The sequence below is a fragment of the Penicillium cosmopolitanum genome (assembly GCF_028827165.1).
Source record: "Penicillium cosmopolitanum strain IBT 29677 chromosome Unknown utg000006l:49.0-5199605.0:1.0-5204138.0, whole genome shotgun sequence".
Taxonomy (NCBI): domain Eukaryota; kingdom Fungi; phylum Ascomycota; class Eurotiomycetes; order Eurotiales; family Aspergillaceae; genus Penicillium; species Penicillium cosmopolitanum.
In genome coordinates, this window is record NW_026622676.1 from 3,013,069 (window position 1) to 3,038,206 (window position 25,138).

General features: G+C 47.4%; 9 protein-coding genes across 9 annotated transcripts; 6 read left to right on the forward strand and 3 right to left on the reverse strand.

The window, feature by feature from the left end:
- Nucleotides 1–96: 96 nt before the first annotated feature.
- Nucleotides 97–2,654, forward strand: N7509_005654 (acetyl/propionyl/methylcrotonyl-CoA carboxylase subunit alpha; the record flags this gene model as incomplete). The annotated part of the gene is made up of 5 exons (XM_056630291.1): nt 97–248; nt 305–503; nt 575–672; nt 723–2,346; nt 2,598–2,654. 5 exons carry the CDS (start codon nt 97–99, stop codon nt 2,652–2,654), a joined length of 2,130 nt encoding a protein of 709 aa, XP_056489593.1.
- An 846-nt stretch (nt 2,655–3,500) lies between these two features.
- N7509_005655 (uncharacterized protein) lies at nt 3,501–4,862 on the forward strand (the record flags this gene model as incomplete). The annotated part of the gene is made up of 3 exons (XM_056630292.1): nt 3,501–4,083; nt 4,172–4,580; nt 4,688–4,862. 3 exons carry the CDS (start codon nt 3,501–3,503, stop codon nt 4,860–4,862), a joined length of 1,167 nt encoding a protein of 388 aa, XP_056489594.1.
- A 744-nt stretch (nt 4,863–5,606) lies between these two features.
- Nucleotides 5,607–5,810, forward strand: N7509_005656 (uncharacterized protein; the record flags this gene model as incomplete). The annotated part of the gene is made up of 1 exon (XM_056630293.1): nt 5,607–5,810. The coding sequence occupies one exon, from the start codon at nt 5,607–5,609 to the stop codon at nt 5,808–5,810; it is 204 nt and encodes a 67-aa protein (XP_056489595.1).
- Nucleotides 5,811–9,819: 4,009 nt separating this feature from the next.
- On the reverse strand, nt 9,820–11,758 carry N7509_005657 (uncharacterized protein; the record flags this gene model as incomplete). The annotated part of the gene is made up of 9 exons (XM_056630294.1): nt 9,820–9,912; nt 9,980–10,305; nt 10,358–10,400; nt 10,457–10,634; nt 10,695–11,008; nt 11,066–11,071; nt 11,133–11,414; nt 11,467–11,493; nt 11,564–11,758. 9 exons carry the CDS (start codon nt 11,756–11,758, stop codon nt 9,820–9,822), a joined length of 1,464 nt encoding a protein of 487 aa, XP_056489596.1.
- Nucleotides 11,759–12,399: 641 nt separating this feature from the next.
- On the forward strand, nt 12,400–13,632 carry N7509_005658 (glycoside hydrolase family 88/105 protein; the record flags this gene model as incomplete). The annotated part of the gene is made up of 1 exon (XM_056630295.1): nt 12,400–13,632. One exon carries the CDS (start codon nt 12,400–12,402, stop codon nt 13,630–13,632), a length of 1,233 nt encoding a protein of 410 aa, XP_056489597.1.
- A 150-nt stretch (nt 13,633–13,782) lies between these two features.
- Nucleotides 13,783–15,476, reverse strand: N7509_005659 (vanillate O-demethylase oxidoreductase; the record flags this gene model as incomplete). Its single annotated transcript, XM_056630296.1, has 2 exons — nt 13,783–15,048; nt 15,108–15,476. 2 exons carry the CDS (start codon nt 15,474–15,476, stop codon nt 13,783–13,785), a joined length of 1,635 nt encoding a protein of 544 aa, XP_056489598.1.
- Nucleotides 15,477–16,298: 822 nt separating this feature from the next.
- Nucleotides 16,299–17,099, forward strand: N7509_005660 (class I SAM-dependent methyltransferase; the record flags this gene model as incomplete). The annotated part of the gene is made up of 1 exon (XM_056630297.1): nt 16,299–17,099. One exon carries the CDS (start codon nt 16,299–16,301, stop codon nt 17,097–17,099), a length of 801 nt encoding a protein of 266 aa, XP_056489599.1.
- Nucleotides 17,100–20,919: 3,820 nt separating this feature from the next.
- Nucleotides 20,920–22,877, forward strand: N7509_005661 (uncharacterized protein; the record flags this gene model as incomplete). The annotated part of the gene is made up of 3 exons (XM_056630298.1): nt 20,920–21,028; nt 21,091–21,278; nt 21,423–22,877. The coding sequence occupies 3 exons, from the start codon at nt 20,920–20,922 to the stop codon at nt 22,875–22,877; spliced, it is 1,752 nt and encodes a 583-aa protein (XP_056489600.1).
- A 1,230-nt stretch (nt 22,878–24,107) lies between these two features.
- Nucleotides 24,108–24,746, reverse strand: N7509_005662 (uncharacterized protein; the record flags this gene model as incomplete). Its single annotated transcript, XM_056630299.1, has 1 exon — nt 24,108–24,746. The coding sequence occupies one exon, from the start codon at nt 24,744–24,746 to the stop codon at nt 24,108–24,110; it is 639 nt and encodes a 212-aa protein (XP_056489601.1).
- Nucleotides 24,747–25,138: the final 392 nt, after the last annotated feature.

Consider the following 25,138-nt stretch of genomic DNA (forward strand, 5'->3'; position numbering starts at 1 on the left):
TTCTCTCTGATTCCTCAACTTCGGTGGATATAAATCAGTGAAGCAGCGCAACACCACTACCATTTCTCGCTGCTTTCACTTCATTTCACGCCCGCCATGACCCTCTCGTCCCTTCTCCGCATTACTCCCCGCCTCGCCCCGACTGCCGCCCGCAGAACAACAAGGGCCGCATACTCTGTCTCAACCACACCGCACAAAACAAACTCACTTGATTCAATTCTAATTGCGAATCGAGGAGAAATTGCACTGTATGTACACCCGACTTGGAGGAAATTCCGAGACGATTTGAGCTAATTGTTCCTAGACGTGTTGGACGCACAGCGGCGGAACATGGCATTCGCGTGACAACTCTCTACACAGACCCTGATAGCCGATCTCAACATGCCTTGAGCTCTCCCTTTGCTTTCAACCTGGGCTCAGTCTCGGCATACTTGGATGGGGATAGAATCATCGAAATTGCCAAAAGGGAAGGCTGTCGCGGGATCCACCCTGGATATGGCTTTGTGAGTGATCATGGCCTTTTTGATCGTTGCATACGTGTCAATGATACAGTGTAGACTAACGTGTTTCTTAGTTGAGCGAGAACTCCACCTTTGCGAAGAAGTGTACCGAGGCTGGCATAGTTTTCATTGGCCCTCCATGGAAGGCTATCGAGGACATGGGTGACAAGAGGTATGTACGACGAGTGACAGCTTTGGAATATTCTTGCTAATTGGTCCCAGTCGGTCGAAGGAGATAATGCTTGCCGCCGGCGTTCCTTGTGTCCCCGGATACCATGGTGGTAACCAAGATCCTCAATTCCTCGAAGCCGAAGCCGATAAGATCAAGTACCCTGTACTCATCAAAGCTATCAAGGGTGGCGGTGGTAAGGGTATGCGGATTGCCAGCTCTAAGGCTGAGTTCCAGGCTCAGCTCGAGTCTGCAAAGTCCGAGTCTCGCAACTCATTCGGTGATGATAATGTGCTCGTGGAAAAGTACATTACGACTCCCCGTCACATCGAGGTCCAGGTATTTGCCGACAAGCATGGTAATTCGGTCGCTCTCGGTGAGAGAGATTGCAGCATTCAGCGGAGACACCAAAAGGTTCTGGAGGAGTCCCCAGCGCCTCACCTCCCAGAGGCGACCCGTCAGGATCTATGGGCAAAGGCTCGCTCTGCCGCTCTAGCTGTTGGCTACGAGGGCGCCGGCACGGTGGAATTCATCTTTGACAATGACAGCGGTGAATTCTATTTCATGGAGATGAACACTCGGTTACAAGTGGAGCACCCTGTGACTGAAATGGTGACTGGCCAGGACCTGGTTCACTGGCAGATTATGGTTGCCGAGGGTGCCCCGCTACCCTTAACACAAGAGCAGGTGGAAGAACACATTGCTCGAAGTGGCCATGCAATCGAAGCTCGCATCTACGCAGAAAATCCTGAACAGGGGTTCATTCCAGACTCTGGACGCCTCATTCATGTCCGTACTCCCGCGACTAGTGAGGATGTCCGGATCGATGCGGGATTCGTCGAAGGTGACGATGTCTCGGCGCATTACGACCCAATGATTTCCAAATTAATTGTCCGTGGTGAAACCCGAGAGGAAGCCCTCCGCAAATTGGCTGCTGCTTTGGAAGAGTACGAGGTGGCCGGCCCAGTCACAAATATTGAGTTCCTGAAAACAATCTGCCGAAGCCCTGATTTCATTGCCGGAGAGGTTGAAACCGGCTACATTGAGAAGCACCGAGAAGAGCTTTTCGCAGAAAAGAAGATCGACGATGAAGTGCTTGCCCAGGCTGCTCTTGCCTGTCTACACCGTGATTCCCAGTCCGCATTACAGACTTCAGGCGGATTGGCAGGAAGTGCGATCGGATTCGCTCCGAGCTATCAAGAGCGAAAGCTGTCCTTCACTCTATCCAAAGGTCCCAATACAGAAGGACCTAGCTTTAGTGTAAGCGTGAAACAAACGGCCGACCAAACCTTTGACATTAAAGTGGGCGACAGAGTTTTTGAGCAAGTTGAGAGTCACATGAACCCAGCCTCTCATATTGTCACCTCATTCTTCCCTCATACTCGCCTGGACACGACCGTCGTTCGAGATGAGGATACTATCATCGCGTTTCAGAAAGGAATGCAATATCGACTCACAGTTCCCCGGGCAAAATGGATGGAGAAGGCTCTGGGCATGAAGGATGTTGCCAACAGTGTTCTAGCACCGATGCCATGCAAGATTCTACGCGTGGATGTGCAGGCTGGCGACATCGTTGAGAAGGACCAGCCATTAGTGGTGATTGAAAGTATGAAGATGGAGACTGTCATCCGCAGCCCGCAACAAGGAAAAATTGCGCGTGTCGTCCACAAGCAAGGCGTAAGTTGTTTACCTCTCCCCCACATCTCCCCTATTTCAGACCCCTCCCAATTGGGGATATCTCGTGACCCCCTGGTTGGTTTCTAAATTTGATCTGTTCACTTTACGGCTGGCTGGTATTGGTTCTGTATCGAACAGACCAACTGGCACAGAGTGCTCATTTCTCGTCGAGCCCGTCCCTCCACCCCCCCCAACAGAGATCGTTTTGGTATACACCAAGCATGGGAAAATGAGCTAACTTGAATCTACAGGACCAATGTAAGAGCGGAACGCCCCTGGTTGAGTTCGCTGAGGCGGAAGAGCAATGATCAAGCCACCGGCATATCAGCCTCCTCTTTTTTGTTTGTTTTGCACGTTCAGGAGTTTCGGCATACTGCAATTGAAATAGTTATTACAATAAATTCAAATTTACTCTAGACGATTAAGTTCCGGAGGGGCTTTTTTCAGAGCGGATAGAAGATTTGCTAACTCAAAGTACATTCGGTCATAATAAAGTAGTCTTCGCCAATACCAGCAGTTATCGTCTCATACACTTAAGTCACGGTTGCCACCTCCGCATTTCCTACTACTAGACTCTTTGTGTGACCGAGCGTCAGTGGCAAAAACAGCCGACCAGGGAAAGAATGAGGCAAATGGGTTTACATCAAATCGAGCATTTCAATAAGTTCTTGTGAGAAGAGACTTGATAGCTCTAACACAAGATATTTCTGTAGATGTAGAAATTGTTGCTAAGCTCGACGAAACACTACAATCTCCGTATACAAACTACCCGACGGTTCTCGTAAACTTTAATGACATGGCGATATGATTGATCTTCCAGCTAACCTCAGCGGGGAACTTGCCCCAGCTTCCCCAGACTGCTTGCCGTTGGTCTGCCCTTTTGCCCCAAACCTGTAACTTAATTGCCTCTCCCTCAAAATCCGACAATCAGACGCCGGTGGCTTGCACAATGTCAGCCCCTGTGTTCCAGAAGCTATCTTTCATTGGCGAATAATTAATGAGATAGGAAGTTTGGCGTCCAAGACAAGTCTTCCCATATTTTGTTTTCTCCAAACTTCTGCTCCTTCCCTCAAAATCCCCCTGCTATCAGACTTACTAGCCTCCCAGCGAGCTGTTGGCTTTCTAGAGCCATTTCACTAATCATGTTTCATCGAATGGTCCCCAGAGCAACTCTAAGCACTTTCACCCACCCAGCGGCTCTCACAGCCACAGCGAGACTAGCACTGAGGAGCTCCAACTTTTTCCGCCCATTAACCTGCACCGCAAACCGTGCCAACCAAAACGATGACCCTTCAAAGGACCCGATCTTATCGGCCACAAACAAAGCCCCCAGCGGTGCTTCTGGCGATCATGAAGGCCAATTCGCCCGAACCGACGAGAGTGTGCAGATCGAGTATCCGCCTGACAGTGAAATGCCCGCTCAACCAGTCGTCCAGGGCCGTGGCGGGATGCATTTCAAGCGCACTCTGGCGTCTTTCTCGCTCGAAAACAGAGTCTCTATGGTGACTGGCGGTGCACGTGGACTAGGATTGGTCATGGCGCAGGGACTGGTTGCTTCGGGTTCGGATTTGGCTATTGTTGATTTGAACAGTGGGTCTTCTCAAGCTTTCTACATGAAGTCGATGTCCTTGGAAGCTCGACTGCCAATACTAATACTTGCATTTAAGAGGCCGAAGCAGAAGAACAAGCGCAAAAGCTCATCGATCAATTCCACAAAGAGAACCCCGGTCTTGATCAGTACGCTCCCAATGTCCCTCCTTTCCCTAATAAGCAAGTGGTTAATCAATTCCCTCTCTCGACGAACTCAGACTACCAAACGTCACAGCTCATTACGCCGACGTATCCAACCCGGACTCGGTAAACACAGCCCTCGCCGAAGTCCTCGCGAAACACAACCAAATCGACAACCTCGTCACATCCGCCGGATTCACGGAGAACTTTGAAGCGATAAACTACCCTTTTGACCGCATGCAAAAGCTCTGGGGCGTCAATGTCGACGGGACATACCTTTTCGCCACAGGCGTGGCCAAGCATCTGATGGAGCGCAACGCACCCGGAAGCATCGTCATGATCGGATCCATGTCTGGGTCAATCGTCAATGTCCCTCAGCCCCAGGCGCCGTATAATGCGGCGAAGGCGGCTGTGAGGCATCTTGCTGCTTCGTTGGCGGTTGAGTGGGCGGGTCATGATATTCGGGTGAACTGCATTTCGCCTGGTTATATGCTGACTGCTTTGTGAGTGTTCTTTATCTCTTGCGACTCACGGCTGGGTTCGCCATGACAAGCCCTTTCCTTATGGTCAGCTTCCTCTAACCAATACTAACTGCCGAATCGCCACGCAGAACACGGAAGATCCTCGACGAAAATCCCCAACTTCGCGATAAATGGACTTCTTTAATCCCTGTCGGCAAAATGGGGACCCCGGAAGATTTGATGGGGGCTGTCACCTTTCTTCTGAGTGATGCCTCGAAATACATCACCGGCGCCGATCTCCGCGTGGAGGCGGATATACCTTGACTTGATCCCTTGGAATCCCACAGCCGGGTACTCTTCATGGCATGCTTCCTTGTACTCCTATTTTATTATATAGCTCGTTCGCTTTTAGCGCGGAATCGCATTCATTATGTCGATTTTCCACATTCCGGTCTACAAAAACGATTAGTAGTCGTAACCCTTGGAAATTTCATTACCCTAGTACCGATAATAGCAATCTTGGAAGCAATTTTCTTTTGCAAAGCTCAAAGGATTGGAATACTTTTTCGCGATCATTCTTCAAGTTCGCGACCCTCCAAGAGTTCATGCGATACAAACAAATCGGAAATCTGTATTCATGTGGTGCAATTAAACTAGCAGCATTGAGCCCCCCTCCCTGAGCAAGCATTGCTAAGCTAACCTTTAATGAGATTTACGATTTGTATTTACAGCAGGTAATATATGAATAGGGATAGGAATAAGAATAGGAATAAGAATAACTTGAAATTTGAGGATGGGAATACAGATGAATGCCCCGGACTACCCTCCGGGGCCAGGGTGCGAATAAAAATAAGAAAGATAACAATAAACGGGTAGAAATAAACATGTCCCGGGTGAGGGCACCCCCCGGGGCCAGGGTGTGAAAAAGAATGACAAAGATAACAATAAACTGGTAGTAATAGACATGCTCGGGTCAGTCACCCGGGGCTAGGGTGGGTGCAGGCGAGATGTGTAAGGAAGTTCAGCGAAAATAGGGCGAATTCACTCATTGAACAATGCGGGGACATTATGTCGATAGATAGAGATCGCCGATACCTTGGACCGCAGACATGGATATGGCTGGGTATTTGTCGTATCATGTCGCAGGTGCAGGAGGACAATAACAGCTGGATGTCGCAAATGACAGTGAACACCGGGGAGGTTGAGGATGATGAGCTGAACCCTTCGAACGCTGTTTGCAACCCCAGTATCAAGATTTCCACATCCATTTAAGCGTCATGGAGTGTTGCTATGCAAGGCTTGAAATCGAAGGCTCCATAGTCGATCCCTGGTACTTCCTGCTGCAGGCCTATTAGTGTCTCTTGAAGCCCATTGTTATGAGAGGGAGGTATGCATGTCTCATGTCAAAATTCAAGATATTTGTTCCACTTACCTGAAGGATGCAGAATCATGCGAGGCTTTTGGGAGAAGGCCAAAAGGTTGGACACTTCCTCAAGCCCTTCCTGGAGAAGAGCTTGGAAATTTTCAGCCTGAAGAGAGAAGAGAGAAGAGAGGGCGAGTGGGCGAGTGGGGTGTTTAAGAAAAGTGACCAGTGAATCGCACCTTCCCAGTTAGGGTTCTCCCTAGTGCCTAGAGACCCCGCACCCTAGTATAACTTCACATTTGCACAGTTAGCCTTCGGAATTTCTTGAGCCTAAAATCACTAACTAAATATATGTAGTATTTCTACAGACTAAGAGAGAGATTGACAGAACACCAATTTTGTGGTAGTATTATAGCTGGCAGGTCAAGCATATATGGAAGACGTGGTCAAAGGATCATCCACGAACGTCTTCCTGCCCAAGTGGCAAATACCAAATAGCAAATAATCCAAACATTGCACTCCAAGGTTCTCCTGTATTTTACCTAGACGCATGATAAATTCTATGATTGCCATTTCGGCTTCATTGAGGGGGAATCGAACATGAACCAACATTCACTCGGTATGTCAAACCGTTAAAGACAGTATCCAACTTCACTCTAAAACCTCTGGGGATTTGTGCTTTTATTGTACGTTCAGTTTTGTCTTATCATGGATGCAATGGCATCTATTATACCGATCCTTCCTATTCCGACCTTGTAACGCTAGTATCTACCCTAATTACGACCAGAACAGACCGTTCTCGTTTTCAACTTGAACACTCAGGTGTATGACTGGTTGAAAATATTGTTCACGATCAATCTTTGCGACCACGATTGCTGCAATACAAAGCAAATCAGAAACCAGTCTTCAGATGGTGCGAATTGACCAGCAGGGACCGGCCCTCCTAAGCAAACATTGTTAAGCTAGAATATTTACCATTCGTATTTACAGCAACTAACCTAGTATGCGTGGTGGTAGAAATAATAATATTCTTGAGGATAGTAATGACAGGACCATAAGGATAGACAGGAATAATAATAGACAGGAATAAGAATAGACAGGAATAGGAATTTACAGGGAAATATAAGACATGCCCCGGGTGATAGAGATAAGAACATGAATGCAGGTAAAAAAGGAACGGAAATGAACGTGGGCCCCCCGTTCAGAGCATGCAGCAGAGTGGAAAGTTTCGAGGCCGAGAAACCGAGGTAATCAGGACAGCCAGATTGTTCTGGCAGTTTTATTCCAGAAAGCGACGCTTGACGAGGGGATGCCGGAGCTGGATTTCGAAAGCTTCAGTGGCATATACAATGTCACCAGAATTCCGTTTGGCCTGCTCAAAATTGAGTTAGTCATGAACCCAATTTCCATTAAGGAGCCATGCACAGTGTCACGTCAACATCCAGGATGTTCAGAAGATGCACAATTTGAAATCAACTGAGACCAGAGAATCATCCACTCTCGGCATTGGAGAAGCTCAACTTGACGGGTCTGACATGCCGGCGAAAATGTTCAGTCTTGGAAGATTTGGGTGAAATCCCACTGCTCATATACCCCCGGGGAATGCGAGCAATGGGAGATGAAGAAGGAGAGGGGAGAGAAGAGAAGAGTGGGCGATTGCAGGTGAAGCTTTTAAGAAAAGCGACCAGTAAATCGCACCTTCCATGTTAGGATTCCTTCCTGGTGCCTAGAGATATGTGGAATGGAGAAGAGCCTTGATACAGAAAAGTGGTGATTGGATGGAGGAGAGAGTGTGTGAAGTTATGGCAAGGAAGGGCACTAGTTAGTTAACGTAATTCCCAAGCGGGCGGTGAACCCAAGCCAGTGGTGAACCTCACCAAAAGCTATTTTTTTAAACTAAATTTAGACAACCAAAACACCATGATATTGAAAAAACTATCTACTTGGGCACTAGGTAATTGAATGGCCTATTCTCTGACAGCCGCTATACCTTCCCTGCCGCCGTCTGGTTGGTGGAGGTGGCAGAACAGGTGGTTCAACAGGCCCTGGCGGAGGTTGCTCAATACGTTTAATTGGCTCAGTTAGCTGCTTAATAAGCTGTGAGGCCTCTTCAACGGTGAACCCTCCTTCGTGTGGTATTTGCTGATTTGATCTTGTACGCTTTTGTCGTTTCTTCTCATTTGTAGCGCGTAGATTAGCGTTTTCCTTCGCTAGAAGTGCAGCGTTATGCATTGAGAGATAGCAGCCTTTGATAACTTGATCAAGCATGATTTTAGATAGAGTTGGAGGGCTTTTTAACCGTTCCTTAAGCAAGGCCTTGAGTGAGGAAGCTTGCTTTTGAAGCTAGAGAACTGTTTTTAGTGTTTTTAGTGAAAAAAGACTTGATCTGCTGCTTGGTCGGTTCTCTGGGGGTATATGTGATCATAGTGATATATTAAGATATGAGAGCATACGATCTGCGTTGATTGGTACTAGACCTGCAGCAGCAAAACTATTTTGAATAGTTTCTGATTGAAAAGCCTCTGTATGTGCTTGAGGATAGGCTGCTAGAAAATCTAGCTTATTGATATGGTTGTATCCCGTACGTGCTTGATTCTCAACTAAACGTCTATATAAGCGTTTAAGAACAGCAAAATATCTAATATCAAGTGGCTAAAGAAGGTGGGAAGAATGTGCTGGCATACAAAGTGGTATGATAAAGTTTTTAGTACAAATCCGATCAAATTGAGGTGTAAGGTGGCTATTATGGCCATCGAGAATAAGAAGACGAAATTTTCCTTTTGTACGTATAGTTGTAGCCGGAATAAAAAGCTTTTTAAGCTATCGTAAGCCGATCTTATTTATAGTCTAGCTATTTTAAGAGACCTCAAATCGCTAGTCTTTTGGAAGGTTATCAAACCAGCTTTCGATGTAGACTTTGCCTTTGAATATAATGCATAGAGGTAGTATAAAACCACTTACACTAATTGTTTTAATTGTTGTCACCTATTTACGATTTCCAGGTTGTAAAAGTGCTCGCCGACCATAGTATTCAGTACGTATTACTACTTTAGCAGTAGCAATAAGACCCATTGCAAAGCCAGTCTCATCAAAATTATAGATATCCTCTGGTTAGATACCATTCTCGTTAATCATACGTTGAACAGTATTAAACCACTCACGTAAGGACTTTGGATCCTTATTTTGAGCACGTTGATAATCATAGCGTCTTGAAAATCGTATACAAAGCTTATTATGGCAATTTATAAAGTTTGATGCCCAATTTTTTCCAACAGTAAGTAAGGGAGTAGATCTACGCTCTGTAAGCAGAATATTAGCTATTTCTCGTACAGTAGCAGGCCTAGGTGCTGCTCTACGTGAATCTATAGAGAGTATCTATTGAACAAGTGATTCCTCTTCTGTTTGGGTTAATTTTTGACTATTTGTACGTATTGTTGCACGAGAGGCAGTGCCATTAACGCGTCGGCTTAGTGTAGTGTAGGATACACTATATAGCTTTGCAGCGGCATGTAGGGTACGAATTTGGCCTTTTTGAAAGCTATTGATAGCTAGAGAGATCCTTCCCTCGCTATCAGGCTTGTTTGAAGGTTTTGCAGTACGTTTTGGTGGCATGGTGGATGTTTGAAGATGGTGTGTACGCGAGGATTACGCGTTTTTGGTGAGGTTCACCACTGGCTTGGGTTCACCGCCCGCTTGGGAATTACGTTAGTTAGCAACCTGTGGATGCCTGAGGCTGCCCAAGGCACCACACCTCAACAACTCCACGTCCTAGCTGCCTAATGATGCAGATTACTGATATTTCCATCTTCCTGGTCAATGGTGAATACCTAAAATTACTATCGCATGCTCTCGTATTCTACCTGGCCATGTATGGTAGGGTGAACCCGACATCTTCACCCCCTCAAGCCCCACCCCATCTCAGTATTTATACCGGAAACTAAGATTCTCCCGGTCTGTCAAATCGTCAAAAGCATTATCCAAGTTCGCTTCCGAAGCTCTCCAATCCTCTTCCTAAAGATCCAGATTGTTACTCAATGCTATACTTCAAGTTGACTTCTCCGAGGCTGGGTGGACTTACCTGTAATAGATCCCGCTTGTTATTCTCCCGTATGAGGTGCCAGCGGAGAACCCCAAGAAGAATAACGATGCAAGCGTAACATCCCATATGAACCGAAAAGCACGTGAAGTATCTCGGGGCATCCTTGGATTGAAATACCTGGGGTCCGATCATATTGCCCACCGCCCAAGCGAGGAATAATGATGCCGTGCTGACTGATTTCTTCGTCTGGCCAGCTACATTTCGAGAAAGTAGAGACATGAGAAGGACTGTGGTGCCCCAGAATGACAGTGTACACCAGTAGGCGATCAACAGGCCGACTTTGGTGGAATTAGAAATAGGTACGGCTGTTGTGTATTAGCTTTGATTGGAGGAAATGCCCACAGTATACACGCTTACCCATTAGAACGGCCGTTCCCGCAATATTTGGTATCAAGAAAGCCTTTATTTCAGTCTATTAGCCCGACTCTTGGCGTTCAATTCCAGGCCTTGTCTCACAAATTGGAACAGAATCGTTTGATTGTAATGGCGAGATAACCATGCTGCACTCAGAAGTACGACACACTGAACGGCGCCGTTGACCATAGAAAGTAGCTCGGTATCGAGCTCACTGAACCCAAAATTCTTAATAAGGATCGTGGAGAAAGATCCTAAGCCACCAGTCGGGATTTGAATACTGGGAGGTCTTATTATTGCCCGCACGGTGGAAAAAGAAAGCATCACGGCACAGACTCACATGATTTGAATCAAGATGTAAAGCCAAATCTGAGGATCTCTGATAGCCTCCTGGACATGTTCCTTTTTGAACTTGCGGTTTTGAATTCCAGTTTGATTAGCACGAACTCGCTCGATAATGAGAATTCTATCTGTTTCCGAATAGCATGTCGCTCGCATGGGACTGTCTGGCATCCACCAAAAGACGAAGACGGACCAGAGGCAGGTGACGGAACCAAGCAAGACAAAAAGTAATTGCCAGGACTTGAGAACGGATGAGTGGACGTGGCTCATTCCGTAGGCGAAGAGACCGCCAACGATCCCTTGAACGCCGTTCTAAAGTGGTTTTAAAACTTAGCTTTCCTTTAGGAAAAAGTAGGTATTCAAACTCACCATTCCCTAGATACAGTTAGCACGGTCTCATATCGAAATGTAAAAGGATTAGTTCACTGATACTTACATACCAGTAGGCCACAATGTGAGCCTGTTCCTCACGTTTATACCACATAGACGAGAGAAGCAAAAATGTTGGCTGCGATACAGCTTCGAAAATTCCAAGCAGAACCCTCAATGCACAAAGTATAGCAAAGTTGAATCCGAAGACATTCATAGTCAGAGTCAATCCCCAGAGAAAAATGTTGGCCGCAAGGTATTTTCCGATCGGAAGTTTTTGCACGAGGAGATTAGTCGGGTATTCAGCGAAGAGAATTCCAAAATAGATGACCGTATGAAGCCAGGAATACTGATGAAGTTAGAGCACTGCAGTCCCTCAAAAATGAAGGTAAAGAACTCACATCTTGCCCGACAAGGTGGGCATCTTCCTGAATACCCATAATAGCAGCGAAACTGATCGCGTTTTTGTCCAGAGATTATTAGGAAATATGTCCCAACCATAACGATCAATACGCGCTTGTCAATCAATCTTCGAAGGCGCTTGCTAGTCGCCTCGTCCACTTCGACCGAACCCGCGGCGACAACATACCTACGCAGCTCTTCATCGACCGCGGCGTGCTTGTCTGGAAGGACATCAGGATCTGGAGACGCAATGCGTTCCAGGTGTTGCTCAGTTGGCTTTGTTCCACTCATCCTGTATGCGTAGGAAGGCAAAGTGCATGCCAGCTAGATCCACATACCCCACACCGGCACCGGCAATTGCATCTTATACCCTTCTTCCCCACACTATCAGCATTGAAAGATTTGCGGGGTGGAGATAAAACACTGGTCACAAAAACCTACCTCGAAGAATTTCCAGTCTTCTGAGCCAAACATAGGGTTTCCGGTAGCACCACAAAAGACTCTTTCTCTGTTGAAGTTATCCGAACAAATGCTTCGCGTAGACGGCCTTTCGGATGTCTCCGACTTCTACTTCATTGGGATATCGCATCGCTGGGCCAAGCTTCGGATAAGCAGCATCTGATTATTGAGCGCTCGGACGATCGTGTTTTTCGTGAAATAACTGGTGGAAAATCATGGTGGCTGGAACCCTGCACGCCACAGATGTCGATCAGAATCGGAAACCGGGGTAGCTAATTGAGGGGTTCTTTGCGGAAGACTAGGACCATCGGAAATCTTCTGGTCGCTTGGGTTTTGATTGATGGAAGTAACCCTATCCCTCAGCACTTGGTGCCGATCGCTTTTCCGAGGGAGCCATTCAAATACAGCAATATGGCAACAATCAACTACAGCTGAAGTTGTGATATTTCAACTATAGCTGGTTTCGTGCAAACATGGCAGCAGTCGACGACGTATTGTCCGTATTCCTCGCCAAGGATGGTGTGGTGAATACCCCGTTCGAAGTGAAAACGCCACTTGCCGAGATGAGCTTATCGGATACCAAGTCCTTGGCGCTCAAGCTTGTCGACAGCTTGGTTCACTTGAAAGACGACTCGGGGGAGTTCCGTGTGCCAATACCAACTGGAGGTTTCAAGGTTGATTCCAAGTCATGGAATAATTGGGAGTGGACACAAGGAGTTGGTTTGTACGGAATGTGGATGCTCTTCGAGACTACCGGAGATGAGACAGTCCTTAACCACATTCAACAATGGTTCGACAAACAATTCGCAAAGGGCACGCCCACTAAAAATGTAAACAGTATGGCGCCTATGCTCACGTTGGCCTATCTTTATGAGCGAACGGGAAGAATCGAGTACCGAGCATACCTTGAATCTTGGGCTGAATTCATCATGGATGGGATTCCTCGAACAGAGGGTAAGTGGCAATCGCACGATGAAAGAGATATTTCGTTTCTAAAATCCAGCGCAGAGGGTGGTATTCAGCACATAACCTTCCGACAAGTCAACGAAGGCCAACTTTGGGACGACACTCTCATGATGAGCGTTCTCCCACTTGCCAAAATCGGTGTTTTGCTCAACCGCCCATCCTATATCGAGGAGGCCAAGCGGCAGTTCTTGCTGCATATCAAGTATTTAACAGACACACGAACTGGCCTGTGGTATCATGGCTGGACATTCCTGGAAAGGCATAACTTCGCCGAAGCACTTTGGGGAAGAGGAAACTCATGGGTCACAATCGCGATCCCCGAATTTCTCTCTCTTCTTCAACTACCCCCCGGCGACCATATCAGGGAGTTTCTTGTGTCTGCCCTGGATCAGCAAGTGGTTGCTTTGAAGAAATATCAAAATTCGAATGGGCTCTGGCATACACTCATTGATGATTCAAGCTCCTACCTGGAAGTATCCGCTTCAGCGGGATTTGCTTTTGGCATTCTGAAGGCGGCTCGGATGAGGTATATCTCGAAGGAGTATCAAAGTATTGGTCTGAAGGCTCTTGAAGCGGTTATAAATAATGTCAATGAGAAAGGTATTGTTCAGAATGTAAGTTTTGGAACACCAATGGGGCCAAGCAAGGAATTCTACAAGGCGATCAAGCTCACGGCCATGCCTTATGGCCAGGCTATGACACTACTGTGTATTGTGGAGAGAATGAGAGCATTTTTGTAACTAGAATCAAGATATAATGTCGTTAGAAATTTTATAAAAATCTCGGTTCTATCAGATGTTTCTCAAGATATTATTGTGCGGTTGCTCACGAAACTGAGGGCAAGTCTTCAAAATCTAAAATCTATCCATTGCAGGCCAATGCCAACTATCTCAACACTTGGGCACTTCGACAACAATGTGGCCAATGCCTCTGGAAACACAGGAAAGCATTTCGGATTTTTGTTCTGTTTTAGTGAGGGCAGATCCTCGATGCTGTACCTCTCCGCATCTGACCGGAATTCGACAAGTTCCACAGTTTCCCGTTTCGCAGGAGCTTCCTATTTCGAAGCCAGCATCTCTCATGGCGTCTAACAGCGTTTGCTCAGATTCAACCTGCAGCTCAACTTTCCTCTCGTCGGAGATAACTTCCACGGTGAACGGGTCTCCTGATGTATCAGCTTGGAAGACCTCATAGTGTAGCTCGTCGGAAGGCATTTTGATAGCAGAGGCAGTTTGTATTCCCGCATCTATCATCCGCTGCGGTCCACATATATAGATGTGGCTGTTCCAAGTTCGGTTCATGAATATATCAAACATGTCCAAGCGCTGCCACTGAGACTTGTCGTAGATGGTAACGTTGGGACCGAGCTCCGATAGCAGGGGCCTAAATGCGACTTCATCGGATTTCCGGACCGCATAGTGAAGGTGAAAGGATTGGTTGGTATCGATAAGTCGCTTCATCATGGCCAGAAATGCGGTAATACCAATGCCTCCGACGATGAAAATGTGGTGTGAAGCCATATTGTGTATAGACATGCTCTGTGATACCGCTCCTAACAACACAATATCTCCGGGATTGAGACTTTCATGGATATAACTTGACCCGCCGCGGCTAGTGTCGTCCAGAGCCACTCCGAGTACAAGGGAATTTGTGTTGCCGCTGACTATGGAGTATGCCCGCTTCAACCCGTTGGGTAGTTTGATTACGGCATGACTGCCAGCAGCAATGTCGCTAGGCTTTTCGGTTTTCAGGACAGCTTCAAGATCAAGACGAACAATCCGCGGAGTCTCTGGAGATTTGAGCTTAATCTTGAATTCCTTCCACGTTTGCTTTGTGGCAATTTCTTTTTCTTGAATCTTTTGCCACCTCGCTTCGAAAACATCTTTGCACTCAGCGCCCATTTCTTCAACTTCCATGAGCTCCTGCGTTACCGAAACATCCGTCTTATCTCGGTGGACATAATGGTGCAACCGAGCAATTGACCACCTAGGATGACTCCTCTGAATAACTCGGATTTCCATCTCTTCTTCAATCCAGCCTTCTTGCTTCACGCGATAATACCATCCAGTCTTCGCCTCCTGGTGAGTTTGAGGAGCAAAGTTCTTGATTCCAAACCTTTGATTCAGCTTGAAGCAGGGTTGTCGCGGCAAACTAACCTCCAAAAGGCAACCATTGCTACCACCGGTAAGAAGAGAACCTGGGGACCAATTCTTACTAGGTCGCCGATACAGATGTTGTCCTCGTCTAATCCACCAGCAACAAGATTTTCGCCGAATCCTCCGGGCACAAATTTCGCGCGGATTTCGGGTGAGGGAAACAATTTACCCCAGAAAGCGTAGTGACCGACGCAATATTGATGGATGGCCTTGTCGATTCCCCCATGGAAAGTAAGATCGTGCTCGTCTTCTGACAAGCCGATGGATGAGACATATAATTTCCCAGTGCGAGATTGCTTGTCGATGCCGGAAAGAACAGAGCCGAATGGGAGGAGTTTTGAGGTTCGGATTTGTTCGAGAGTCGTGGGTGGCGGAACATCAATTGGAGATAGGTCAATACTCGTACTGGGCATCATCTTGGATATCATGATGCCAGTTTGAAGAGCGACCCCTCAGGTGGCGGAAATATGACTCGTTCTCTGCTGAAACTCTTCAATTTTCGTTCATTCCGATGATGGAGGTGGGAAGCAAACCTGGTCTATACTGATGGAGTTCGTATGAAATTTTACGTCTGTGCAGCCAATAATCTACACTACTAATCAGAAATCGTAAAGAGTATTGGAATGCTTGACGATGATTCATCGGGTGCTCATCCGAGGATTCCACGACACTTCCATTGCGCGCCTCAGCACTAACTAGCCTTGGAATTAGCGCCACACACCGCGTTTGGAATAGCGCAGGTCCCACATTTTGAAACTCAGCATTTTACTTACTTGTGAGGATTATCTATCAATATTATCCATGGATGTTATGTATAGTAGTAGAGCTCTTCAGCGCCTTATGGATCAAAGTGTTGCACCGTGTGCGGTATCGGATTTTCTTGATTTTTGGACCCGGCCTAGTCACTGTACTCTGTAGTAGTGAATATATATTATCTTACGATGTGCTAGTAGTAGTACTAGAAAATATTACACTGGTGTACAGCTTTCATTAACCAATTCAACTTAAAGGTTGAATTCAACACAGCTTGGGTCTAGATACTACTAGTACTAGTACTAGTTATGCATTCGAGAAGCTCACCCTCCGAGTTCGCAACTTGAAATCACCTTTGAACTTCAGCCGCTCAACTCCGGCGAGCTCGTCAACTCCGGACCCACAGCTACGCCCCCGCGAGTTATTTAAACACAACATAAACTCGAGGGTTTCAAGCTTACTTCAAGTTCATAACTGACATACTCCGAACATCCAAAATGTCAAAAGTATACACCACAGACCATTCCGCCTCAGTTATCCAAACACACGGGTGGCGCACGCTTTCCAACTCCGCAGCCTATGTGCTTCCCTACATCCGGCCCGACCTACAAATCCTCGACGTCGGCTGTGGCCCAGGAAGCATCACAATTGATTTCGCCAAGCACGTACCCCACGGGCACGTAACAGGCATTGAATATGTTCCCGAGCCACTAGATGGGGCTCGAAAGCTCGCTGCTTCGGAAAATATCACCAATGTCAGGTACCAAGTTGGCGATATCCATGCTATCCCATTCCCGGATAATAGCTTCGACATTGTCCACGCACATCAAGTTCTACAGCACATAGCCGACCCCGTTAGAGCTCTCCAGGAAATGCGTCGAGTGGTTAAGCAAGGAGGCATTGTCGCGGTACGCGAGTCTGCGTCGCAAATCTGGTACCCCGAATCAGAGGGTATTTTTGCGTGGCAAGAGCTCGGAGAGAAAATGGGACGCGCGAAGGGAGGCAATCCATATCCCGGAAGGTATATACATGTTTGGGCGCATGAAGCAGGATTTCCACGGGAAAATATCAAGAAATCTGCAGGTTCGTGGTGCTTTAGCAGCCAGGAAGAACGTGAATATTGGGGCGGTTCCATGAGAGAACGGACAAAATCGTCTGGATTTGCGACAACAGCTATCAAGGAAGGATACTCGAGTAGTGAAGAGCTCGACAAGATCGCTAAAGGGTGGAATGACTTTGTAGAAGATGACGATGCATGGTTCGGATTGTTGCATGGGGAAATAGTTTGTCGCAAATAAACCAGTTCCGAGGTTGTTGGAAAGTGGTCTTCGATCTCTCAATCATCATGAATAATAATAGCTCTACTTGAACATTCAACATTTTAGTTTTCATCGAGGCAGGATAGAGCCTACCTTGAGGCATTTCACTACGGTCGCTTTTCAAGAAATGAATCTCTGAATTATATCAGAGAATTCTGAATTATTGCTGAATTTTCTAGTAATATATGCTTCTTATGTTGGTCTATTTGATTCCGAAACGGTAACCTATCAATATCTGAGACGGGAACCTACCAATATCTGAGATGGGAACCTACTGATATCCGAGCGCTCCGCAACTTTGTGAAGCATTTTTTGCGATATTTACTCAAAGATCGGGGTAATGGTATAGGGGTATTACGTTCGCTTCGCATGTGAAAGGTCCGGGGTTCAATTCCCCGTTACTCCATCAGTTTTTGTTCGTGAATCAAAATGAAGTTCTTCTGGGCGCTTGATGTGGGGATCTTGAAGCTGAGGTCCGAGCCACGGAACGCTACCCGGATTGGGTTAGCCGCGGGTAAAGTGGGGCCATACCATATATCCGGCTTACCGCCCGTCTCACCGCCCAAACTCTACCTCCACCACCACTCACCGCATCAACACCGCTACGACATGTATACCCCTGGATTTTGAATTTTGGGGTTTGGTTTTCCGGCTTTTTTGGCCTCTTCCAGGGGCAAACGGATGGAGCGCATATCCCATGTCAAGTATGATACAAGAATTAAGTGAATAATCTAAGTTTCGTCCATGACATTGTAAATGATTTCTTACACTGCCTGGCCTGAAATCAGGAGTCAGAACTACTCATACTTATCATTCTGTTGGCCCCAACCTCGTCTTCATCAAACGGGCCATGATTCAAAAACAAATACCCCTCAAAAACACAGGACTTAACTGCAGCTTTTGAATTTTTGTTGGTCCTCTGAGGGCTGTGGCAACCTCCGTTCGCATTTTGACCCCCACAGCCCCCCGAGCCCTGTGAACATCGCCAGTAGCATCTTGGACACATGTTGGCGTCTCCGGCGGGATATCATACCGCAGCCATCTATCCCTTTTAGTTTATTTATTTTCGTAGGCATCCGCCGGTTACAAGTTATTAGTTTTCAAACTAGCTTGAGCAAAAATACATGTAGCGCAGAAATGCACGGCAAAAAATGGACGAATGGCGATTCGAACGCCAGACTTTTCGCATGCAAAGCGAACACTCTACCAACTGAGTTATACGCCCGTTGAGTATCTTCAGATAGGAGCAGTGTACTCCAGATCCCGCTATTGTATATCGAGACAGCCGACAGAGTAGGTTTGGATTATCTGAATCTAGCAAGAAACAAATGATAGGCACGCCAGGAGGAAATTGGAGTCACTTGAAAAGAATCCGGCTATTTGGATCGAAAGTCGATGGCAAAAGGATCTTGTAGAACGACAGGCCTCGCTTGAGCTAGAGAACTCGATTCAGACAGGTTGCATACCAGGCCGTAAGTCTACTCAATCTACGAACAATCATAGTTTTAGTTGTAAGATAGTTGTACTGACTATAATCCTATAATATAGGGCTTGGTAGATGATAATGTATGTATACTATAATCAAAACATGTGGTAACTATTTGTTGATGGTATTTAGCTCCGCCCTGTGCGCAACGACCGCTCGCACAGTCAACCTGGGGGGGAGAAGAAGGGAAAGAAGAAGGGAAAGAAGAAGGACGAGTAAGTTAATATTGCATTTCTATCCTTTAAAACATGGACGCTTGATGCTAACTAACCAATTATGCGCACAGTTCTGAGAAGAAAGAAGATTTTTTTTTCTTCTTTTTGTATTTTTATACAAATATTTTTAATCTTCCAAAGCCCTTCGGGGCTGATGACAACAACTCTTGTATATAGCAAAAATTGTTAGTATTAATATCGAACCAACAATGGATTGACTGGACTTGTATTGTACTTGTGTACTATTTGGTTATCCGCCGGTGAGTGTTCCTGCTTCCATCTCCATCATGCGGCGGTAGAGGCCAGGTATCTGCGTTCGGGCGCCGGTAGCTATGTACTGGTCTCTCACGGGGATCTTGATGAGAAGTCTTGTAGTTCCTAATGTCATGTTCGCCCAGGCAATAGTTAGTTAACCTTCGAGTTGGAATCATAAATTGAAAGTAATTCAACTGCACACCCAGAGATTCAATGAATACCATCAAATAATTCAAGTTTCGGCATCCATGGATGTACACGATTGGATGCCCAAGTGCTATGTACATATCGATTTTCCAGTCGAATTTTCCCAGAGCCATATGTATATCTACTACTAGTAGCTGGCAAGGGGTGTCCGTTTAGATCAACCCCGCTTCTCCCATTTCCTCTGCACCTTTGGAATACCAATCGGTGGGTCGGAGAGGAGGCCAATGCGGGGATATCAAGGGGGGATTTCCCCCAGGCCTGACGAATGCAGTCCAGATGAGACAAGCTTGCGTCTGCAACTTACTCACATTCCTCCAGCGTACAGTCTCGTCGAATTGATTTGAGCCAAATTCTCCACCCCCGCGGGAAGGTGCAGTAGGGAGAAGTTCCATGCATCAATCGAGATGGAAAGTTCGGCCACCGGTTGGGCAACAAGCCCACCGGGAAGGTTCTCATCTCCGAATATCCCTGAGGATCCCCAAGAAGTGCGTGTTTGCTGATCGTCGGATCTCCAAGGTATGTGGGCAGCCAATTAAATGGAGCTGAAATACGGAGTATTCAGCCATACCGAACTAGCCCCAGTTCAATTGCGCAGGAAGGTAGGGCGATGGGGCACCGCTGTTCGCAAGGGGCAAATCGGAATGTAATGATGAGGAGGCGTGGTTGGAATCAAATCGGTCATTTGAAGGCCGGCTGCTCCAAGAGGTACTAGTAGCTCGATCTGGCTACTCTGTATGGAGACTGAGACTGAGACCGAAGCCACTAGCCCTTATAATCCGGTCGAGCCAGCCCCCAATCCCGGCCCGTCCCGACAGTCCGATTCGATGACAGGAAGCATCCAAACGTTCTGACGACGTTCTAACGCCACTTCGTCTTTATTCGCAAAGCAATCATCCATACCCACCTCTCTGTGGTTTCGTCAAAGCTTGACCCTCTTTGTGGTGTTGGGTCTCTTTTTAACAGTGCCTCTGCTCACCGCTGGTTCGATGTCATAGTTGTAGAATCGTGGTCCAGTCAGGTAGCAGTTGGGTACAGTTTAGACGTGGTCCCAGGATATTGCTTTGGTTCTGTCTTGGGTTGAGGCTGTGGTGTTGAATCCAAGACGACTGGTGATCAGATCAGTGGCTGTTGACAAGGAAACCCGTGACTTCTGAGGGACAACGCAGAGTCCCCCTTCGTTTCCCTTTCCATCTGACCCCATCTGACATCCCCGTCAAATCAAGTCAAATTAACGACCAATGCCATCCAATCAACTACTCATCCGTCGACCTATATTGCTTCTTTGACCCGTTGCTGGCCCCCCGCATTTCTTTTTGACTGGTCGCCTCACTGTCAGCAGCTTCACCGCAGCGTGTACCAACAATATCGCCATTGCCAATTTTCGGTGGCCTTTGGCTTTCCCACTCATCCCAAATTCCAGCTATATCGAAGCATTCTAGTATTCCCTCAGAGTACCGTTTTCTGGTTCCTCATTTCGTCATTCTAGTCGAAATTCTGGGGTTCTGTCACACCTCGCTGCCGTCCCCGATGGTCACCGTCTTCACTCCCTTGCATCATCCTGACAAGTTCAACCCCGTGTGATCTGACAGCTCCAGCGCTCTTGAAAGCTCCGAGTCACCACTATTCGCGACTCATCATGGACCAAAAGATGTCGCAAAGTCTGTTGATGATCTCGGAGGTGACCCCGAAGGAGTTGCGCAGAACTCAGAATGTCGATCTAATGATGGTCAAAGGTCTCTGGCAAGGTATGCTTGAGCTTGCGACATACCGTTTAGGCAGACGTATCTAACGTAGTCGGGACCGCTAGCTTTCCTTGTCTCGCGGCGTGCCAGCGAATCCCAGGCAGACTGCAGATTAGAATATCTCTTCTGGCGGATATGGAGTAGTGAAAGACTGCTCACCGAGATGAAGGTTGGGAGGTTGAACGATCTTGTCTCTCGCATCATTCTTCCCACTGGCCAGACCGGGAAACCTCAGACCAAACAGGCCCACCAGGTAGGCACTCACCAATATGACACATTCACTGGACCTCACTCGACCTCACTCGACCCTACCCGACCCAACCTCCCAGCCTCTCAGCGTCACCCCAGCTTCAACTCGCATACTTCCTAAGGTGCTAATCACATCTACACTGCACAGTTTCGAGCACATCCAGAACACTACCCAATTACTGGCTCGCCATCCTACGCAGTATCCCAACCGGTATCCCAACCAGAGATGAAACGACAGCAAACTGAAGCTAGGGCCATGCCTCAACCTATCTTGAAGAAATCAAGCGCCCCTCAAGGCGAATCGAACAAGACCACGCGGCTGCTTCTAGAGCAGCCCGATGGTGGGAGTATCACCCGCAATCCCTCCCACTCCCCGACTCTCAGCTTAAACGAGAATGAGAATGAGAATGAGCCGCAGCCAAGGGATTATACTTCACGACAAGCTCCAAAGAAATCCCAGTTCGCCTCGGGAATACGAGCCGGGCGCCGTCGCCCTGTTTTCAACCGTCGCAAGTCATCGCAGGTTTCTGTGACGAAGCCGACGGCCAGTCCATCCAGCGAGCAACAACCACCGCCGCAGCCGCAGAAGGTTCAGGCTCGTCGAAATCCACCAGCCGATCCTCTTGAATCCATGAGCTCCTTTGAGCTGGTCTTCGACCCTGATTACGTCCCACCCATTCATGACTCACCTCCAGCAACAACCCCAACTCACACCCAGGAAACCATCGAGCTCGCCAAGATCAAAGAAGCTCTAGCCGATATCGGTAGCATCGAGATCCCTCGACTCTCCTCGAGCAAGACGGCAACGGCCACAACGACAGCAGCAGCAACCTCGAACGTATCCGATGCTGACACTCTTCTCTCCCAAGGACTAGAGACGGTTAGTCATGACCCCCAGGAAACCCACCTCCAGACAGGAGACCATGAAAAGCAGCGCGCTGAATCTCAGGACCCTAGCCTATTCTCTAACGGAATCGCCCAACTCTTCGACTCTTACCCAGTGCCCGGCTTCCCGGGCGTTCTACGAATCCCGATGCCCGAGAAGATGGAAAATATCCTCCTCGGTATTCTCAACGACAAAAGTCCCCTCGACGGCCCGATTCCCCTCCCAACACGGCCATGGTGGATGTGCGAGCATGCATGGAGCCCAGTGCCTCGCAAGGAGTATCTGAAAGAATGGATGTTGGTAAGCGAAGAATGGGACAAACAGCCAACTACCACGCCACTCACCCGGCCCGGGTTTCGAACCAGGTTTGTTGAAGCGGTTGCAGCTGCCAGAGCCGAAGAGGAAGCGGCAATTGCATTCCTGAATGAGGTCTGGGTGCTTACTCCCAATGACCGGGCCAGCCGAACTGATAACGAAAGCGAACAGTCCACTGGTTACTTCTCTGGAATTTCTCATATGGTGGGAAATGAGTCTCAAGCGAGCCGGTCAGCGCGGGCTGAGGATCTGGAATGGGAGCGCAAGGAAGAACAGCCCGATCAACAGGAGAAACAAAAGGTCGTCTGGCATGGAACTGGGAGTGATTGCATCTTTGAGAAATCTCCTCTTGCCATCGCTCTGGAGCAATCAGCCCATTCCCTTGATCCGCCTTCCTGGTAGAACGAGGATCATCTTAAGAGAGTGTGTGTCCGGGCCAGTGACTTTTCGTCTATCTACTTCTATTAATCGCAACGACAGTGTTACTGGGACTGTGTCCCATCATGCGCGAATGTTCAATCTTTCATCAGCCCATGGCATTCCATTCTTACCGTGTACTATCATTTATGAGCAGATATGGTAATAGATCAAATTTGAAAATTGTAACGCAGCTTTTATTCAATGTATAATATACAGCGGACGGAGTCATCACGATAGTACCTGCAACGTAGATAGGGATAAAGATGATGGTACCAAGAACAAGAGCCATGTAGGCACTCCGACACATTCGAACATCTTGGTAGATAGTCGGCAATAATCAACTCCTCGCCAATTTAAGATGGCATTGAAGAGGTCAAAGCAGAGAAAGAAATTTATCTTAGTGCGTAAATTTATGGGGGCCAAGACTAACCTGGGGCGGATCCAGGAGGGGAGTTGAACGGGTGGCCGCTTTTGAATGAGGCTCAACCAGATGGGCCCTGGCTCTATATGGTTTGCATTGCTATTCGGCATAAACGTGAAGGTCCTTTTGTAGATATGATACATCACGAATCTGCTTCAGAAGGTATTTAAGACTTCTTGTCTAGATTACTCGGCATTTTACCAAATTTTAGGACGGCTTCCTTCAAGTTCGTTCACAATTGAGGCGGCTATATGCAATTGCCAAGAAGTTGAGTGTTTCGGGGAGGGTATATCTACCTAGGTATCAATGATGTATTCCTCAGTAGGTAGGATTTGAAATTCTTTCAAGGACCGACTCGGAGAAGCACCAGGAACTTGAAAAAGAAGTGGCTTCCAAATTATCATTTCTACCAAGGCACTGTATAGTACTGTTACAGGGGTGTATATATCTCTATGAAATCAAGATAATATGATATTGATGCTCCTGATAGGTAAGAAACATAGTGAAAACAGGAATAACTCCCCCGAGAATTAGCAGAAACACATAGACCGAGGCACGCCATCTCACAAATGAAACAATGCAATGTTAGAGCAGCCTCCCCTTTCCTTTTACATCTTGTGAGGGTAGAAAGCGGAGGCAGGAAAGAAGATAAACAGGAGAGCCCCCCTCCGCCCGCAGGAAGAGCGTTGGAAAGAGAAAGAGAAAGAGAGAAGAAACGAGAAACCACAGATCACCCTTGGCAGCAGGATCAACCCGCAAACCCAAACCATCCAGGGCTAAGCAAAACACCTCTAGAAAGAAGCTCCCTCCTCCCCCTTCTCAGCATCAACAACAGTAGCAGCACCACCGTCCCTCCTGGCCTTCAACCACTTAAGCAGAATCCAAGAAGAAGTAGCCACCCACATAAGCAAATTGATCAAATCAATCCAACAAGCATGTCTCATCCGATTAATCTTCGACGCATCACCCAAAGTTGACTCTTGCTTCTTCGAATCCCCATCCGCATGAACACCGATATACAACTTTCCGAAGATCCCGAAAAGCGTCAACCACAGAATACAAAGGACAAACTCCCACACAAACTGCGGCAACAGGAGCGCAGGACGACTAGTCATACCACCCGATGCCCCACGAGACGTGCGACGCATCAAGAACGGAATAACCATATGCACAATCGCGGTACAGGTAGCCAGGAACGCGGTGATAACAGCATAGACCCATTTCGAGTTCCACTCGTTCTTATCTGCGTGGTCGTGGTGGACGTCTTTGCCGTATAACCCGATGACGGTGAGACCGAAGACGAATTGGAAGAAGCGCATGGCAGAGATGAGCATTTCGGCAAATTTGGCACGTTTGCTTTGGGGGGTGCCGTTTTGTGGTGGATAGCGCATGTCGGTGCCGGGTGTGACGCCGGGAGGATATGAGGACATTGGGTATGGTTCTTGCGGGTATTGGGCGTTTGGGTAGGGGGGGTTGTTGGCCGTAGAGTTCGGCTTCTTTTTGGGCCTTTTTGGAGGCTTTGTTTTTCTTGTGGCGGTTGTAGCCGAGTTCGAGGACTTTGACGAGGAGGAAGGCCATGTTGGTGGTTCAAGTTGTGGTTATGGTTTGTTGGACTTGATGAAAGACTCGGAGTGATGGAGATCGAAGCAGTCAACCGATAGGTTTGGTTTGGCAAAAAGAAGACTTGAAGAGAGGGAAAGATTGAAAGATTGAGATTGAGGCGATGTAAAGAGAATGCGCGCAGCGCAAGGTATTGTCGTCAGGTATATAGTATGCGATGAAGACCAGTGAATGGCGACGGCCTGGATGAAGTATACAATAA